At 47.8% G+C, this 14,469-nt stretch overlaps 2 protein-coding genes across 4 annotated transcripts in view; one reads left to right on the top strand and one right to left on the bottom strand.

Annotated features, from left to right (window-relative positions):
* The window catches only part of DENND2B (DENN domain containing 2B), a 154,084-nt gene extending 147,151 nt beyond the window's left edge, over positions 1–6,933 (bottom strand). For 2 of the 3 annotated variants that reach the window (XM_030950093.1, XM_030950092.1), the window contains exon 1: positions 6,111–6,933. The gene's annotated coding sequence lies outside the window, so the exon portion shown is untranslated. The remainder of the gene's footprint in view (positions 1–6,110) is intronic. The other variant, XM_030950094.1, reaches the window with a different exon arrangement.
* Positions 6,934–9,188: 2,255 nt separating this feature from the next.
* On the top strand, positions 9,189–13,997 carry AKIP1 (A-kinase interacting protein 1). The gene is made up of 4 exons (XM_030949589.1): positions 9,189–9,528; positions 12,482–12,592; positions 12,802–12,852; positions 13,560–13,997. The coding sequence occupies exons 1-4, from the start codon at positions 9,418–9,420 to the stop codon at positions 13,701–13,703; spliced, it is 417 nt and encodes a 138-aa protein (XP_030805449.1). The 5' UTR covers positions 9,189–9,417; the 3' UTR covers positions 13,704–13,997.
* Positions 13,998–14,469: the final 472 nt, after the last annotated feature.

Here is a 14,469-nt window from a genome sequence, read left to right as displayed (position 1 = left end):
CTTCAGAGGCTAATAAACACCGGGCCAATCAGCAGCCAACACCTCTGCACCAATCCGTAGCACTGGGAAGGGAAGAGCTGGAGCACAGCACCTGTGAAAGCAGGGAGGGAGGCTTGCAAGATGTCCTGAGGCTGAGTAATGACAAAACCAGGCCGTCAGGATTGTGCCACTAAAACTTGCAAGTACCCCTGAGTGTCCCAAGGGCTTTCAAACAAGACAGGTGACAACAAGGAGACAGCATGAGCTCCCTGTGCTTGTCCTTGTTTTTCCCTTTAGTACAATTAAATGATTCCAGATATTTACTCATTTCCACAGGAGAAATGGTGATGGATACATCCATAAAACAACAACAGAAATATGCACACTAACCTAAAGCTGGGTGAACTGTATTGATGAGAACTGAATGCTGTGTTAAGCAAGTAATCTTTACAAACAGCCTTCAGGGAGGTGCAGATGATTTTATGCCTCTTCCTTATGATCCCTTTTTTTTTCCTTTCCTACCCTGATCTCAACTTTCTTTCAAGTCAGTAATTTCTTGTACAGTTTGAGTGGCACAGGTGATGTTCCGCTCAAAGATTAAGTTAACAATATAGCAGCAATATAGCAGGCAGTAAAAACACAAGCTGTGATATGGAACTGCAGCCTGATTTGCAACTTCACAGTGGAAATAATCAGAGCTTGCCGATTATTTGGTAAGGTTTTGCACTTTCCTCATTTGCCATATCTTCAAAACAATATTCCTGGCTCATAAAGCTCATTTGAACAACACTGGATAACAGGATTTTGTAAGCCTGGAGCCAGGATTAAGATATGAGGCAAACTGGAAACTTCAACCATTACAATCCTAGTAGCCCAAATGAGAAGCACTTTCACACACAGTGAGTCAATCAATATGTCCCATTTCTTTGTGCCCACATAGAAAGAAACATGACTTTAGGCCCTTTCCTGTGACTTCAAGTGATAGGGGTTTTCATCAGGACAAAGGATCAAAATCATTAGAACTCCTTATTAATTTCACCCCATATTGCAAAAACTATTTGTACTCCCTCAAGTTGAAAGGAAAAATGTCAAGAGACAGATTCATCTCCTAACTTGAAGGACTTCCCAGAACAATGAGCAGAGTCAGTGTCTGAAACATCTGCTCCTCGCTGAAGAAGGGTTGCAAGATCTTCCAGGCCAGCCCTCCCAAAATTTTTGGTCTCTGCCCTAGTACTTGGAGTAGCAGGCTGAGCAGAGTGCTCTGCACAGTGCTAGTCAGTTAGCATCTGTCCCCTGTGATTGTGACTGGGTGTCCCATGAAGACTACTAATCTTTTTCCTAAGGGGAAAAATGCAAACCAGTAATTCAGTGTGACAACCTCGTCAAAATGATAAAATGAATTATGGTTTTAAAACTTTATGCAGTGACTTTTTAATAACGTGGGAGTTAGAGAATAATGTTAAAAGTTTCAACTCAAAGACCTGGTTTCCTGTGCTGGCACCAGTCCTAATACTAAATGTTAACACACTAAACATTCTTACATCTTCATTTTAAAGAGCAATTAGGAGACAGATACACTCACACTGGAATAACATCCCGTTCCTGAGTGTGTGAACACACACAGGGTGCACTTCTGACAGAAACCCACTGTGCTTTCCCTGAGTCCTTCAGGACTTCTCCACTTGCACAAGTTCACTGAATTCCCAACTGCACTGCAGCAGCTGACAGCTCTGCAGCCTACAGACACAGCTCCACCAAACATGTCTTCAAAGAAGGGGTGAAGGTGGCATTGAAAGTGAACACCTACTCCTCTCCTGTGCTCACCAACCTACCAAGCACATCCCCAAGGTCAGAAGCTCACAGCAGAATGTAGCAAAAGCACCGGCTGTAGGAATTAGACCATTCATTTCCCCAAACAGCTTTAACTATCTGAGAATACACTCCAAGTTACATTACTCTAAACTTGTTCACTGTGGATTAAGCTAAGGCAGGCCAGACTTGGCTGGCTGAGAACACAAAGCTCCAGACCTCAGCTGATGAGTAAGAACTCTTACTGTAACTCACTGCAGTCACCTCTAGCCCAGAATAGTCTCCAGTTCTCTGCAACTAAACCATCCTAACTGCAAACTCTGATTATCAGCAACAGCTCCAAACAGGAACACACAATCCCCACACAAGAGGGTGGGTGGGCCATGAAGTGTTAATGTAGTAGTTGATCCCTATCCCTACAGCTTGTAGTAGTGTTGACTTCAGACAGTTCAACTGCTAATGGAGAACACATCTTTTAGGCTCAGTCCTCAGCAAATAAAAAGTTTCTAGTAAAATCTGACAGCTGCTCAAAGCCTACAAGAATTAAAAGAGGATTTAAATCTGAAACTCCATAAGCAAACATCCCCATTGCTCAAATCAGTCTTAAAATCTCCTGCACAATGAAACAAGGACCAGGAAAAAGGTAGCTACAGAGAGAGGGGAATCTCCACCATGGCCCCTCTCTACCAGGGCAGAGCTCTAGAGCAGCATAGGAGACCAGGATTTATGGAATCTGCACAGGATTTATGGAATCTGCACAGGACCTCATAAGTGGGCAGGACTTCTCCTCCATGACACTTAACCTGACACAGCTCACCACCATGAGGCATTTCTACATGAAAAAAACCAACAAACAGGAAAAGATTTTGCAGTTGAATAAGGGATAAAAATTATGAGTACTAACTCTCAGATGACGGATGTACACCCAAAAAACATCCAAAATTCTTCCCAAAAGGGGGAATTTCAGGTCTTGTAGGGTGTGACTCTCCAAGGCTTGGCAAAGTCACTTATAACCTCACCAAAGTTCAATTTGACTAAGAATGTTTACAAGCACAAAATCTAGGCCAAATTGAGAATGTAAATATTTGGATTCAGTTCCCCAAACTTGTCTCTGTCTGCACTGCCAACTAAATCCCAACTGCAGACCAAAAAATCTGAAAAGCAACAGTTGCACACACTTTACAGCACACAGACAAAACTAACACACATGGCACTCAGCAACAGGAAAAAAAAAAAAGAAAAAGAAGGAAAACCCCCCAATTTGTAATCTAAACTAAACTTATTCTAAACAAGACATCAATGAAGTTTGGACCAAAAATCAACTCTGCTATCATTTAATACATTTTGAAAGTCTGATCAGTCCAGATGTTGGTCCTCTGCCCTGCAGGAGCCTGGGTAACATTAAACATAGCTAGATTACTCAAGTGCTCATAGACAACATGATGTTTGTAGCACACAGTGGTAACTTTGACCTAAACCACATTCCCTTAAGCCATCCAAAGCAAGGACTTCCATTTCTCAGGCAGACAAACTGAGGAAAGGCTTCTCTGGAATCACAGTAATTTATTTGGCAACCTCAGTCCCATATTCAGAAGTGATTTAGGAGCCCAGATCACCTGGAGTTCTCAACACACATGATCGTTCCTTCCCTAGTTTTACCCCTGTTCTTTTAGGTATAGATAAGAATGGCAACCATGGATTCATGCAAGGGACTTTTACCCTCCCACAGATCCCAAGGGATACACCATATTCCCAGCTGCCAGTTTCCAGCCCCTTCTTAAAAGTGTCACATGCCTTTCAGTCCTACATCTCCATTGTAGGAGGAAATCAGAGAGGTGAGGGTGTCATTAAGACCAACATTTTTGTTGTTGTTGTTGTATGATAAGGATTTGGGCATCCTTACTTCCACTACAGTAGACTAACAAAAAATCCATCCTTCAGTTAAGCAGGAAAAGCGTGAATCTGGTTCTTTTGCTTCACTCATCTGTGGGAAACTTGGGTTTACTTTCCAGTTAAAAGCAGGCTCTTCAGTGTACTTCACAGTGACCTCTTCACAAGGGGCTTGTGTCATTTCTTTAAATGCCCCTACACTAAAAATAGTCCAGCTTCCTAAACATGAGTGTTCAGCAGTTCCAGGCATTCTGAGATCCTGCATACCACTTTAATTTTTTTTTTTAAACTGGCAACATTTATTTAACCAGCAATTAAAAAAAGGAGGCCCAGCCGCCCCAGTGATTCTTCCCAGAGGGTCTTAGATGTTTATGAAACACAATGAAAACAATAAAGTGGACAAAATCATGCTATTCCATCAAGTCCTTGGCAAGACTTCCCAACCAAGAATAAATTGGCATGGTATGTTACAGTCAACAGATTACACAATGGTTTACAGGGTCACCAATAATAAGGGGTCACACACTCCTTAAAGAGATACACTGTACATGGAGGCACTTGCTTAAAGGGAAAGAGCAATTCTTGATCCTGAGCTTCTTGGAGCACATCCTGGCAGCCACAGCACAAACCTGCTGCAGGGGTAGGAGAGGACAGGAGGCACCTCTCCCCCTGAGCCAGGAAGGGCAGTGATCATGCCACACAAGCTGGCTGGGGGAGTTTAGCACCCTGAAGGGAGCAGCAGAAAGCCAGGCCAGGCAGGGCTCTCTTATTTCTGCACACAAGAGGAGAGCACATGCTACATCCTTCTAGGAGCAGGACACTCTCCATGCCCCAGGGAAGCCCATCCCCATCAACCTTTACCAAAAGCCCGTTTCCTCACTCCATACTCTTGAGGAAACTGGTTCCACCCCAGAAGCAAGATTTCAGTTCTATGTCAGTCTTGTCATCCTTAACAGCAACTGTAGCTAATTTTAAAAGGTGCTTGACTGTACTCCTGGGTAACTTGATAAAGACATCATCATTGCTATAAGTGTGTTGCAGTTTTACTTTACATATCTAATCTTAAAGAAAGAGGAATTTTCCTCTTTCTGAATGGTCAAACCCATAAATCTTACTCTGACATGTCAACTTGGGATAGATTTCCACTATGTCACCTGCATAACCTGATCACTACAATGAAAGTTAAAATTTTGGTGCTTCTAAAACATAAATTATTTCCTCAAACGTCATCTTAAGTGCATGATACTCCTACCTTTGCCCTGTTTACTTACCCTTCCACTATATGGAAATTTTTTATCCACAAACTATAATCATGTATAAACAAAACATTCTTAAGTCTTACAGGCAAATCAGCCTCACTTCAATATATCCTGTCATCAAAAACCAGACTACAACTAGCAGTTTCATCCTTCATCTTCCATGGGTTTTGATCGCTTCAATTTTATTGGATTATTTAATATATGCCTGAAGTTAAGTATGACGAGCCAGCATAAAAACGAAAGAAAACCTATTCCCCAAGTCAGCACAGGGTGTAGAAAACACTACTACTGACATACTCCATGCAGTAATACCATGCACTCGGCTTCATTCAGCTTGACTACTGAATTCGAAGTACATTTGAGTGATAAAACTGGAGTAAACACAAGAAGGCTCTCTCATATGTAACCGCTACTCTTTGATTGCGGTGACCTTAGTAACGCAAACTTTTGGTTCCAAGCCAAGAGCAGGACATCTGATTTTCCCACCAAGTGAACTGCGGCACAACTCCCTTAGCTCTTCAGCCAAATCTGTCCTGGGATCCTAAAGTCTTCCGCCGGAGTCCAGGTGGCTCCTCTACGCTTTTCAGCACGCATGCAAACACCGCAGCCAGCCGGACCGACGATGCGAGCGGGCTTTGGAAGGGAAGCGCCGCAGCTCCCGTCTGCCCAGCTCAGAGCCCCACGCTGGGCGCGCTGGCTCCCCAGCCGGATCGGAGTTACTCCGCTCCGGCCGAAGTGATCCCGCGGGCTCTGTCCCTCCGCGGTGCCTCTGCCCTCGCCACCCCCGCCAAAAGCAGCGTCCCGCGAGGCACGGCGGTGGCACCAGCGCGGGAGCCCCGAGTCCCCGCTCCGCCCGTGCGCAAGGACCCCCGCCCGTCTGCGCTCCCCCGGGGCAGGGCAGGGCAGGGTCCCGCAGGGATCGCGGGGCCGGCCCGCACCGGCACGGCCTCCGGCGGCTCCGCTGCCGCGGGGGCTCCGCGCTCCGGGGAGCCGCAGCTCCCGGCGAGCTCCCGCCGCCGCCGCGCATCCCCGGCCCGCCCCGCCCGCGGGAAGCTCTCGGCGCGCAGGGACGGCCACCCGGAGCACGAGCAATCGCTTCTCCCCCCGGCCCGCTCCCCTGCCCGGGTCCCCGGAGGCGACCACCGCCCGGCAGCGCGCCTCCCCGGCCCTTACCGAGGTGCGCAGGGATGCGCTCCCTTCGCCGGCCGCCTGCAGCCCCCGTCCCGCAGCCCGGGCGGTTGTAGCTTTTTTGGAGAAGCTGGGAAGAGGGAAAGAAAGGGGGGAGGGAGAGGGGTGGGAAGGGACTGAGATCGAGGGAGAGAAAAGTATGCAAAGGCAGGAAGTGGAGACGGCCACGACCAGTGCGGGAGATTAATGGGAACCAGTCACCCGGCAGCCAACAAAGAAACCTGCTCCCGCAGGGCAGGGCAGCCCGGGCGGGCTGCAGCCCCGGGCTGCCGAGCCACCGCTCCCGCCGGCCCTGCGGAGGGGTGGGCACCGCCTCCCCCAGCCCCAAACCCGGCTCCCGGGCAGGGGGAGGGAGGGGAGCAGCCAGGCAGGGCCGGCTGGTCCGCTTGGGAGATGCGATGGGCACAGGAGGAGGAGAGGACCGAGCCCCTCGGACTGACAGCCTTCCTCCTCACTCTAGCCCGGAGGGGCGATACCGCTCGGTTTTTATTTCAAACACCCCGAGCTCTGGGCTCCTCTCGGGGCAGCGCCGCTTGCGGGGCAGAGCGGAAGGAAGGAGGAGTGCGGGAGGCGCGCTTCCTGCGCCAGGCGCGGGGCAGATGGCTCCCAGCGGGGAGCTGCGAGCCGGGGAGCTCCCGGGAGCGCCTTTCCGAGCACTCACAGCACCTGGGCAGGTCGGGGGAGGAGCGGCGTGCCTCTGACCTTCGTGTCGGGTGCCCGGGTTCCGATACAGCCCCCCGGAGCAGCTCCTGGCAGCAATGTGCAATGCTCCGCTCCCGGGGCAGCGCAGCCCGAGGTGTCCCGCTCGCTGGCCAGGGCTCTCAGGGCATCGCGTACCTGGGGGGAAGAAAGTCCCTGCATGGCATTGTCTATGCGGGCCACCTCCCTGGCACACGTGTCCACGGCTTCCGATGGCTTGGCAGATGAGAAGCCCACCCAAAATGTTTGATACAAAATAATGCAGAAGAGGCAGGATGCTAGCTCTTAGCAGGACCATGAGTATTGCAAAATACAGAGACTGCTCCTAGATCTTGAAGTGCTATGTAGGCATTGATAAGACAAATGACTTCACAACAGATTAACCAAATTAGTCTAGGTACAGAAGAAAAATAAAGAGCAGCATGTATTCTACAATTTGAAATACAAATTCCAGCACTACACGTTTCTGGAACTTTTAAGCACTTTCTGACTTTGACTTAAATGGAAGCAAAATAGCATCAGGCAAATGCTTATGAGCTTTCCTACTCAAGGATACTTCCCTAAGCCCAAAACTAAGTGCTCAGGATAAACTATTCCTGGCTTTTGCCACCTCACCAATAAAATGAAATTCATTGTGCTCAGGATAAACTATTCTTGGCTTTTGCCACCTCACCAGCAAAATGAAATACATTGTCTAAAGATATTCTGATCAATCAACCCACGCAACAAGGAATCTGGTGGAAATGCCCAGCATTTCACAAACCTCCATTATATTTCAAAAGAATGAATGTACAGGAAATAAGGGTAACTCTCATCTGGATTCTGATGTGAATGTGTGTTTCAAAGCAAAAGCTATTTCAGCTGTCAGCCTTCTTGGGACAGATGTATTTACTCAGCTGCAAAGGAGTACTGTGTCACCAAACATCAAAAAATAGTGGGAGTTTAAATTTCAACACAACAGGAATAATTTACCTCCTGAACAACAAGCTACTGCTACAAGTACCTGGCTGGAATAAAAACTGAACACAGTTTTCTCTCCATGTTATGAAAACGACATAGGAGGGCCTTTCCAAGTCTATTTCACAAGAACAGCAACATAGCAACCCACTCACCTCTGCAGGAGACCATTGCTAACAAGGCATGATGCAAAGACGTTCCACTTCCAATTAAGCAGGAAGCAGTCTGTTCTGGCTGCTTCTCCACCACATCAAACACACTAACATTGCTTTTATCAAATATTCTTTTTCTCCCCCCCCCTTTATGTTGCATTCAGTGCCCCAGACCTCAAACACTCCAACAGCTTGCCTAAATTTTCTTTGGAGTACAGGAGACCAAACTTAAAATTAAGCTGGATTTGAGCACTGAATGGGGGCTTTCAATGTCTTAATGAGCAAGCAGCCTGTGAAGGGCTTGTTTATTGCGGGGGCTGGCTGCTGCTCTGCTTAAGCAACTGGGAAATGACAATAAAATGTAAACTAGGAGAGGATTCTTTTTCTTGCTTGTCAGAGAGATTACAGCTAGCAAAGCTCTCAACAAGAATGAAGGACTTGAAGGATCGGGGCCTCATGTTAACCTTAGCCATATGGGACTTAAAGATTTACGCTTATTTTGTTTGTGCTTATTTTTCCTTACTACTGTCACCTCGGTGCACACAAGGTTAGCGAAGGCTCCGAGTGGCTCTGCTCCCACGCAGCCACAGCCACTTCCCGAGCATCTCCGGTAACTTCGAGCAATGACGGGAGCCTGGCGCTGCCCTCCTGGGACAGACGCAGCTCCCGGGACAGAACCGGCTTGTTCGGCAATGCTGCTCGCGGGGCCCAGCGCTGCGCGGTTCCCTCACCGCCCCAGCCAGCGAGCTTTGCCTCGGCACCGGGTGCCGAGGCTGTGCGGCCCGGCCGTGACCCGCACGGCGTCCCTCGGCCGGCCATCGCCCCCTACCGGCACCGTGAGCTCGGACCGCGCAACTTTAACCAAAAAGCAGCGGGGAGCGCCGCTTCCCCCAAGAGACCGCGGGGCACGGCGGGGCTCCAGCTTCTGTGGGCTCTTCCCCACTGTCGCACGGCGGCGACATCCGGGGGGCAGCATCCGGGGGCACCTCACTGACCCTTTCCGGGGAAGCCCGCCCGGACGCGCCTCTCCTGCGTTACCGCAGGGCAGGGGCGGGTGTGAGGGACAAACAAAGCGCCCCGAGCCCTCGGCGGGGCCGCATCCCGCCGGGAGCCGCCCCGGTGACCCCCGGGCCGGGCTGAGGGCGGGGCCGGGCTGTGGGCGGGGCCGGGCTGAGGGCGGGGCGGCGCGTGCGTAGTGAGGCAGCGGCGCTAGGCGGGATGGCGGTGGCGCGCGAGGTGCTGGAGAGGGCGCGGCGGCGCGCGGCGGGCGCGGCCCCCGGGCCCGGTCCTGGTCCTGGTCAGTGCCGTGCGCGCACCCGCGGACACGCACACACACATACAGATAGAGACCGGGAGGTGCACGGAGATACAGCTCCGTACGGGCCGCGGACACACCGCCGCGCTGAGCTACCCGCCCCACCCGGTGCCCCCGAGGGCTCTGCGGTTCCGTGCCCGCCGCCCGGTGGCTCTGAGCGACGGGCGGCATGCTGGGTGACCGGGAATGTCTCTCGTTGCAGGACCAGGACCGGGAACGCCTCAATGCAGCGTTCGCTTCCATTGTGAATTTGATGAGAGGAGTCTCAAAGGAATGCGAGGTGAGGGTCAGCCCCGGAACCGCCCAAAGGGGAATGCTCAGGATGTGCCTGCCAGAGGCCTCGCTACTTGTACTGCAAAAACTGGGCTTCAGGTTTGCTCGTTGTATGGCAAGGGTTCAGCAGTGAGCCTGGGGTGCCGGCCGAGATGAGGAAGTGTGGGGCATTGAGCATCATGTGGCAGGGTACATCTCAGCCGTGTTGTCCTGGCCGGCTGAGCTGGTTCCCACCTGGCTGATAAACACCACTATCTGCATTTTCTATGGACAGTACCAGTAGCCCGGTACGGATTTTAGCAGAAGGTTTCTCCGTTTCTTCGTGGAAACATAGCGTGGTTAGAGAGACAGAAATGTCAGGTGGCATCACAAAATACATTGTGTCACAAGGTATGGAATGTTTCCAGTGCTCCAAAGTACCTCCGCTGGGAATGGCCTTGTGCCATAGTAACCTTGTGTTGTTATCAGGGGAACGTGAGGCGCTCCTGCTGGCTGATATCCTGTTCTGGGTGCTGGAAATAAGGGAGAGTTGGAATCTCAAGTGCAGAGATGCTTTGTGTCCTGTGTTTGTTTTGAATTTAGTGTTGCTGTTGTGATTTAACCCCACCAGCCACTAAGTACCATACAGCTTACTCCCTCCCTGCCCTCCTCCCCTGGCAGGATGGGGAGGAGAATCTGGAGAAAATAAAACTTGTGGGTTGAGATAAGAACAGTTTATTAATTGAAACAAAGTAAAATATGATAATACCAATGGTAATAACAATAATAATTGTGATGAAAAGGGGAGAGAGAAATAAAACCCAAGAAGAACAAGTAACGCACAATAGAGTTGATCACCACTCACTGACCAGTGCCCAGGCAGCAGTCAGCCCCTCAGACAACTCTCCCTGCTTATATACATGACATTGTATGGTATGGAATTTCCTTTTGGCTAGCTTGGGTCAGCTGTCACAGCCCTGCTGCCTCCCAGCTTTTTGTGCAGCTCCCCACTGGCAGAGCATGAGAACAGCCCTTGGCTTAGGGTGAGCACTGCTCAGGAATAACCAAAACACCTCTTTGTTATCGGCACTGTACTCTACTAACTCCAAAACACAGCACTCTGCCAACTGCTAGGAGGAAAACTTGCTCTATCCCAGACAAAACCAGGCCAAACTGGATTTGGGATGTTGCTACTGGGTAAGGAGTGTGGGCTCAGCTCTCTGTGTGTGCTGAGCAGAAGTGGAGAGGTTTGGTGTGCAGGTGCACAGCTCCACTGTTCTCTGGCTGGCAGGTGTCACTGCTCTGCTGGGTGACATGGGCAGACTGGAGCCAACCTCTGCCAGCCCCTCCCTGTGAGCACAGCCCTGCAGCCCAGCTCCTGCACTGAACTCTGAGAATTCCATTCAGTTTGTGCCCTTAGGGATCTGTTATCCTAACTCAGCAGGGAGCTCACTGCCTGCAGGGCTAATACATAGCCCAAGTCTGCAATTAAATTAGAGAAAACAGTACTCCAGCACACCAAGTGATTAGCTCTTAAGCAACTCCTTCATAATTTCAAAGCACTACATACACAGTAAGCAGTTAATCCTAGAACAACTGGGGCAGAATAGAGTTTTACACAAGACTAAATAAACTGTAGTGAGGCTCATCCTTACCAGTGACTTGGCACTGCTAGGTTTACAGTTGGACTCTGTGATCCTAAGGGTGTCTTCCAACCTAAATTATTCTTTGGCTCTATCTTGTGCCCTGTTAAGAGTATTAAAATTGGATCAAGCAATGGATGACTTCCACATTTATGCATCAGCCAAGACAGTACTGCTTCAGTCATTTCTGTAGAGAAGAAGAGTCATAAAAGGAGGAAAATGTCAGACCCATAAGTTCATGGGTAAATTTTAAAAAGTGCAAATGAAAATCCACAGCAGAACACAACCATTTAGGCACTTGAATGCAAACAATTAAACTTGTAGTTTAAGATGAGATGTTTGGGGTTGCTAAGGGATCAAAATGTACCCATTTCTCACCAAAAGTTGGATTTCATTTCTTTGCTCTGTGCCATCACGTAAGAAATGCTCTGTGAAGCATTATGCACTAGCTCAGAGCATCTGATATATTTTGTAGCTTCACAAAAACTTGCAATACAAGCAACCAGATCTGTTGATTTGTGCACAAGCTCAAGGAATAAAGGACAGCAGTAGATATGGAAATAAGGATTTCTATTTGCCTTAATTTTGTTACATTTAGTCTTGACAGTCAGGGACAAGAGAAACACCAGTGAAATAAGAAATATTTTAGATCTTTTTGGCCCCTGTGATCAAAAAGGTAACCTTGGTAGGAGTTCTGTGGTGACAACAGATGGCAGCAGAACTGTACTCAAGAGTTTAATTTGCAGTGGGGAAGATGCCAGCACATCTGCAGTACAACCACAAGAAGGCTGCTGTGTGCTTAAATACACTTCTCAAAACTGCTGTGAAAATGGTACCAGCCTTGAAGACACTTCAGCTTCTTTACTGACTCATTTTCCAGTATTGACATATTCTGCTTTTAGAGCACTGCTGCTGCACATGTCCTGCAGAACCCATCTTCACTGACTGGCTTGCAGAGCACCTGGCTTGCATCCATGTCCTCTTAAGGACCCATAAACTATGCCTTCTTCCACCAGGGCTTTTCTTCATCAGGCAGGCAGTTCCAGAGTATTTATTCCTTCTGACATTTTCATGAATTCAGTTCTGAGATGTCAGAGTCCCTGCCCTACATATTGTGTTAGGAACACAAAGTCAGGCCTGTCTGAGAGAGTCCTGCAGCAGAAGGCAGGTGGCCTTTGGAGGTACAGGCATTGTTTTCACCCCCACAGAGAACAAACCAGCCAATTAGTACACAGCATCAGTATTTGTGTAGTTCTACTTTCAACTGTAAATCTGCAGTGGCTGCAAGTATGGTTTGACACCTCCCACATGATATTTTCTGTTTCTCTGTCTGTCCAGAAGTGCTATAGGTCTATGGCAACCAACAAGTGCAAAGAGAATGAAATCAAACACTTCTGCAAATACCATGGCAAGTCAGTAGAAAGAAAGACGGATCCCACAGAAGAAGAGGTAAGTTGGTACTTCTGGTTTTGATGAAAGGTGACATAAAAACACCTGGACTGATCCAAGCCTGTGTTGGGTTGGGGAAAGGCACAGTCACTTCTTGTAGCACCAATCAGTGTCCTATTCATCCTTCTGTGCACCTAAAGCTTCCCCTCTCTTGGCCTGGATTTGCACTGTGTGCTGGATCATTAGAAAATATTTTTTTTTCTTTCCAGGGGACTGAAGGTTCTGTAGAACCCAGTCAAGCTCAAACTTGCCAGCAAAGGGTAAGTGTATAGAATACTTTGGTTTTAAGTGGAGGTATTTGCTAGCATTTCTTTAATAATTTTGAATCCAGCTGGTTACAAATTTTGACAGATCTGGAGACCTTGATGGCACAGCAGATTAACCAGTGGTGCATTCACAATCATAATATATGTATAGGCAGTCAAATGGCCATACAGAGACTTGCACAATTAGTTGGAAACCAGATTGTGGCATTCTTGCACTTGGCCCTCCCACAGGCTCTCTGAAGACTCCTGTTCCTCAAGGAGAATAAAACTGGTTTTATTTTTCAAAGCCTAACACCTCAGAAATCAATTTCAGGAACTCCCAAGTCAGAAAAGATGAGAAACATCGAATCTGTACCACACTATTAATTAGTGAGAGCACCTTTGGTATAGGGAACAGGAATTCCCAGGTTTGTGTTCAGAACTGTCTAGGTTAGTAAATTGCAGTTTTGTAAGATGTCAATTACAGCACAGTGGTTATTTCCACCAATTGAAACATTAGCTGGAATACTTTGAGTATGGCACTTGCTAATTTTTGTCCTGATAGAAACATTTTACAGTTTTGTTTGCACTGCCTTCCGTATATTTAGAAAAATCTTAGTATATTTATATAGCAGCTGAAATGTAATTTTTTTACCCAAACACAATTATTTTTTGGGGGGAAATCTAAGATAACTAACCAATAACTTTTTTTTTTCTTAAAGCCCAGAAGACATTCCAAAGATTTCTACATTGAAGTTTCTCCTGGCATCTATTCTGTCACAGCAATCTCAGAAGACATGGTGGAACAAACCCACGTAGTAGATGTCAATGCAGGACAAAGTGTTGATTTAACTTTTGTCCTGTGATATTTGTTGTTTCCTGGCAATAGCAGGAATAAAACATGAGGCTCTTTCTAATGTGTGTAATGAGCTATAAATATCTTTTTCTTGTTAGCACTTTAACAGTAGCTTCCTCTCTGGGACTCTATTTTTACGGCCTGTATATTTGTTTTCTAGTTAATGCAATTATATGCAGCCCACCTTGTACATTGATTTTTATAAATATTTGTACATTGTGTGCCTTTTAAATCCAATTATGTGACTGTGTAATTCCAGATTCTTCTGCTTCAAACAATTAAAGATACAATCAGTGAAATAAAATATATGATCAAGCATTTGTGATGACAGCTTCTTTTGTATCATCCTCAGAGAGAACCCCCATGTCACAGTGTTGACCAGAGAACATGATCCATGTGGTGTGAATATGGGTGTACCTTGGCTTCTGTAGGCTGGCACTGATTTTGGAGCAGCTGGCTCACAAGCCACTCTCCTGTCTGTACTTTTGCTAGTCTGGTAAAGAAATGAAATGCAAATGAAATTCCCTGCCTAGAACCCCAACTCAGAAATGTGCTGAAATATGTGTCAGGTGCTCAGTCTAGGCACATGATCTATTGATTCAGGTTCTGTCTCTTTGCAGACCATGCTAAACCCCTTTTCTGAGGGCTGTGGGGTACCCTAAGTTATCCAATTTACTGCTGAGCAACTGCACACTGCAGCTTATAGCCAAGTTCATATGCTTTAAACATGAGCAGTCCCACTAACAAAACTCCCTGGATGCTTAACTTTGCCAAAG

The sequence above is a fragment of the Camarhynchus parvulus genome, chromosome 5, assembly GCF_901933205.1.
Source record: "Camarhynchus parvulus chromosome 5, STF_HiC, whole genome shotgun sequence".
NCBI classification, from domain to species: Eukaryota; Metazoa; Chordata; class Aves; order Passeriformes; family Thraupidae; genus Camarhynchus; species Camarhynchus parvulus.
This window is presented reverse-complemented; position numbering and strand designations above follow the sequence as displayed.